Source organism: Haplochromis burtoni, unplaced genomic scaffold (genome assembly GCF_018398535.1).
Source record: "Haplochromis burtoni strain Fernald_Lab_line unplaced genomic scaffold, NCSU_Asbu1 Contig_3224, whole genome shotgun sequence".
Lineage (NCBI taxonomy): Eukaryota > Metazoa > Chordata > Actinopteri > Cichliformes > Cichlidae > Haplochromis > Haplochromis burtoni.
In genome coordinates this window covers 2,948-7,778 of record NW_024585585.1, presented here as the reverse complement: position 1 = coordinate 7,778, position 4,831 = coordinate 2,948, and the positions used below count along the sequence as shown (strand labels likewise).

The 4,831-nt window shown below is 41.2% G+C and overlaps 1 protein-coding gene across 1 annotated transcript in view; it reads left to right on the top strand.

Annotated features, from left to right (window-relative positions):
* The first annotated feature begins 2,053 nt into the window (after positions 1 to 2,053).
* foxr1 (forkhead box R1) overlaps positions 2,054 to 4,831 on the top strand; it is a 2,976-nt gene continuing 198 nt past the window's right edge. The window contains exons 1-7 of the mRNA XM_042217844.1: positions 2,054 to 2,225; positions 2,367 to 2,459; positions 3,093 to 3,322; positions 3,716 to 3,784; positions 3,885 to 3,888; positions 4,213 to 4,339; positions 4,518 to 4,750. Coding sequence (XP_042073778.1) covers positions 2,069 to 2,225; positions 2,367 to 2,459; positions 3,093 to 3,322; positions 3,716 to 3,784; positions 3,885 to 3,888; positions 4,213 to 4,339; positions 4,518 to 4,750 — 913 coding nt within the window. The 5' untranslated portion in view covers positions 2,054 to 2,068. The remainder of the gene's footprint in view (positions 2,226 to 2,366; positions 2,460 to 3,092; positions 3,323 to 3,715; positions 3,785 to 3,884; positions 3,889 to 4,212; positions 4,340 to 4,517; positions 4,751 to 4,831) is intronic.

Sequence of the window (4,831 nt, the reverse complement as noted above, 5' to 3'; positions counted from 1 at the left end):
TTTATCGGGCCAGTGCACAGTGACGGACAAACACAGCAGATGCCTGCTTGTCAAAACTTTGCTCCACCACTCTGCTTTCCAATTTTATTTTATTTATAGTGTGTGTGTACTGTGAAAGGAGGGAAACTGTTACAAAGAATGTGGTTTTTAATGTCTTATCTGGAAAACGAGCATCCACATGACACTCTTGCCTCTGATTTTTATGCTTCTGGCTTCATGTGTTGGAGAAATTATTCTTAAGTGATCACTGTAGCAAACTGAATATTTCTGTGCATCAGATACTTTTGTGAAACCAAACCTGTGGCTGCTGGTGAATCCCAGCATTGCCTGCCCGATCCAGTACAACGAGATTAATGCTGACGTGGGGCCTGTGTGTGAACCTGCTGAGGAAAGCCAAACTAGGCTCCTGGAGACCCAATGTCCACTGACAGCAGAGCGCCAGGTGTTTTCCTGCCATGATGGTCCTCTCCAGGGGGAGCTGGTGCAATCAGTTTCTTCTGAGTACACGGTACACACTAACCGCTCACAGCCACTCTATTATGCATCACCTGTTTCTGTTTGCAGCGGCAACCTTACTTTGTTAGAGTGCTAAGTGTTTGTGCAGAGTCTCAATGAACACTTCATTTATTTTCTGGATTTGACATGTAAGCGTAGGATTAAACATTTGTGTTCATGGGCTATCCCAAGGCATTAAAGACCAAATGCATTACCATTGACCAATAAACATGGGTCACAGGCCCAGTCTTTCATTATTTGGTGTAACTAATCAAAAAGTGATTTCAGTCTCCACATCTTTTACATCTATTTAAATACACATTTAGAACATTGGATTTAAAAATCCTGTAATGATTGAAACAACCTGTATCTGTTAACTGTCAATCTGACAATCACTGATGATTAGGTCAAGAATGATGTCAACTCCTCTCAACCCGTCAAGAGCAGACGTAAGGCGAGGACCATAAAGCCCAGGGTGAGAACAATATCTTAGACCTGAACCAGTTTCCTTCAGTGGGATGCAGGCAGCTCATTACTTGCCGTTTTTTGAAGTCTTGAGAACCCTTTTTTCCTCAGACAGGCTTTTGTCCAAATGAATTGAAACGAGAACATTTTCAATTAAAGCTACAGTGTTTTGGAGGAATTTAATGAATTAAAACAAATTAGGATTCGGTGTAAAATGTAATTTAACTGAGACGAGGTCAATGACGTGGCTGCGTATAAATGGGCATTTTTGGAGAGACAGTTTCCTTAGTCCCAATAAAACTGCATCTACATATTCTGGAATAATTGGGCAAATGCCCTAGGCTCTCAGTGTTTCTCTTTATTGTCATTATTCTAGTTGCTCCTTTCTTTAGTGCTTAACTACTCCCAGTTTTTGTGCGTGTTCAAATTTTAAACGTTTAAAGTCTTGTAATCATGAAGCTTTAAATGCATGTTTTGGTTTTTTTTGGCTGGTCGTGATCTTTACGCTCTAACTGCATTTAACTCATTCACTGCCATTGATGTCTATAGCCGTCAATTGCAGTGAATGAGTCAATGGGTTTAACTCATTCACTGCCAATGGCTGGCAGTGAATGAGTTAAGAGGAATATATAACCAAGAGGAAGCATATAAATAATGAATAAAAGAGGCCCCAATACTGAACCCTGGGGCACACCAGCAGAAACAGGATAGAGAGCTGAAGAATGGGATTTAAGTTGGATAAACTGAGTGCGGTCTGAGAGATAGGAGGTAAACCAGGTAAGTGGGGTATGACTAATACATATAATATATATATATATTATATCTATCATATATATTGTGATATATATATACGTGTGTGTGTGTATATATATATGTATAATACAGGTGATGCTGTTTAATTGATTCAGATTGAGAATCCTGTTTTTGGAAGGTGTTATTTACTTTGACTTTTTACACCTGAATTGAAATTTCTGCAACCTGTAGACCTAAATGTGTCCAATCATCACAGGCTGCATCCTGTTAGGATTAATTGTGTCCAATTAGGCTGTTTAGCTCCAGCTGTTGTATAGACAGTCTGCAGGTCCCCACATTTAAGAGCTTCTGTTGCATGGAGAGGAACCAAACCACTGAAATGCATTCAGCTATGACCTTACAGCTTAAAACCAAAGCACAACTCTTTGACCTGCATTGCTCTGTTGGTCTGACTGACTGGGATATGGACAAGGAGCTGAAACTGGCTACAACCACTGACCAGTTATATCATGGTGATGGAATTTTTTTTTCTTCAGTAGTGTTTGCTCTTTATTCATGTCATATGGATGAGCAGTTTTGACTAGTGATGGGCAGATCAAGCCTCATGAAGCACTGAAGCGGTGTGTATTAGTGTGTTTGTGTGTCTCTGACAGATGACAAAGCGAGTGATCAGTATGTGGTCCAGAGGCCTTCTGTAAGAACCTCGAAAAGGAAAGATGAATTTATTTGGTACGATAAAACATCAGGTGAGCTGCATTGAGTCCCACCCCATACTCAGCACTGAATGACTCCTTCCAATCACTCTGTTTCTTAGTTTGCCTTTGTAAATGTGGTTTGTGTAGTGTTTGAATGAAATGACAAACAGTCAGTTTAGGACACACGTTGGGCTGCTTTACACACTGAAGTGTGTGATTTTATTGAAATCCTTTTATTTATTTTCTACCTAAAAGCATGCCAGTTTCTTCTAATACACAAGGATAGGCAGTTCTGTTACCGTACTGAAATTATTTGTGCTTTGTGTTTGCCACAGTGCTGTATGTGTGTGCTTGAGTGTTGCATGCTCAGCTTTGGTAGCCTACCAGTATGCATTTACATCCTTCCTTTATCGGGCCAGTGCACAGTGACGGACAAACACAGCAGATGCCTGCTTGTCAAAACTTTGCTCCACCACTCTGCTTTCCAATTTTATTTTATTTATAGTGTGTGTGTACTGTGAAAGGAGGGAAACTGTTACAAAGAATGTGGTTTTTAATGTCTTATCTGGAAAACGAGCATCCACATGACACTCTTGCCTCTGATTTTTATGCTTCTGGCTTCATGTGTTGGAGAAATTATTCTTAAGTGATCACTGTAGCAAACTGAATATTTCTGTGCATCAGATACTTTTGTGAAACCAAACCTGTGGCTGCTGGTGAATCCCAGCATTGCCTGCCCGATCCAGTACAACGAGATTAATGCTGACGTGGGGCCTGTGTGTGAACCTGCTGAGGAAAGCCAAACTAGGCTCCTGGAGACCCAATGTCCACTGACAGCAGAGCTCCAGGTGTTTTCCTGCCATGATGGTCCTCTCCAGGGGGAGCTGGTGCAATCAGTTTCTTCTGAGTACACGGTACACACTAACCGCTCACAGCCACTCTATTATGCATCACCTGTTTCTGTTTGCAGCGGCAACCTTACTTTGTTAGAGTGCTAAGTGTTTGTGCAGAGTCTCAATGAACACTTCATTTATTTTCTGGATTTGACATGTAAGCGTAGGATTAAACATTTGTGTTCATGGGCTATCCCAAGGCATTAAAGACCAAATGCATTACCATTGACCAATAAACATGGGTCACAGGCCCAGTCTTTCATTATTTGGTGTAACTAATCAAAAAGTGATTTCAGTCTCCACATCTTTTACATCTATTTAAATACACATTTAGAACATTGGATTTAAAAATCCTGTAATGATTGAAACAACCTGTATCTGTTAACTGTCAATCTGACAATCACTGATGATTAGGTCAAGAATGATGTCAACTCCTCTCAACCCGTCAAGAGCAGACGTAAGGCGAGGACCATAAAGCCCAGGGTGAGAACAATATCTTGGACCTGAACCAGTTTCCTTCAGTGGGATGCAGGCAGCTCATTACTCGCCGTTTTTGAAGTCTTGAGGACCCTTTTTTCCTCAGACAGGCTTTTGTCCAAATGAATTGAAACGAGAACATTTTCAATTAAAGCTACAGTGTTTTGGAGGAATTTAATGAATTAAAACAAATTAGGATTCGGTGTAAAATGTAATTTAACTGAGACGAGGTCAATGACGTGGCTGCGTATAAATGGGCATTTTTGGAGAGACAGTTTCCTTAGTCCCAATAAAACTGCATCTACATATTCTGGAATAATTGGGCAAATGCCCTAGGCTCTCAGTGTTTCTCTGTTATGTGTCGTGTAGTTTGTGTGCTCTGTTGTCGTGTGTTTTTTGTTTTTCACTTTCTGGCGGTTCAAATTTACTCTCAGGAAATAAGCCTCTTAAACCAGGCTGCTGGCCACGTCCACCAGTGAATTACTGCATCCTCATTGCCTTGGCGCTCAAGAGCAGCCATACAGGGAGCTTCAAAGTCCAGCAGATTTACAATTTCACCAGGTTAGGATTTGATTGTCTAATTGCCCACAAGGTTACTTCACCTTGCATGCTAAATGAAACACCTGATCAGGCATGATTAAGTCTTTCAAAACATCAGATGGGTCCCTTTTCATTTAAGTTATGTTTGAACTGGATAAAACTGCTGCACTATCTGATGTGACTCTCTGCCTGTTCCCAGAGAACACTTCCCATTTTTTCAGACAGCTCCAGACGGCTGGAAGAACACTATCCGACACAACTTGTGCTTCAACAGCAGTTTTCGCAAAACTTGCAACCAGCTGTGCAGAGATGGCAAGAGGAAGTCATGTTTTTGGCACCTTACTTTAGATGGCCAGCGGCGCCTTAAGGATGAGATCAACATGCTGACAGGAGAATCTTTAAAGCAGCTGGAGAAGAGCATGTCCCACCCAGGTAAATGGAAGGCAATCTTAATGTGAGGAAAGCTCATAGCTCCAGTTTACTGTCAGAACTGGTAAGATAATGGCAAGGAAT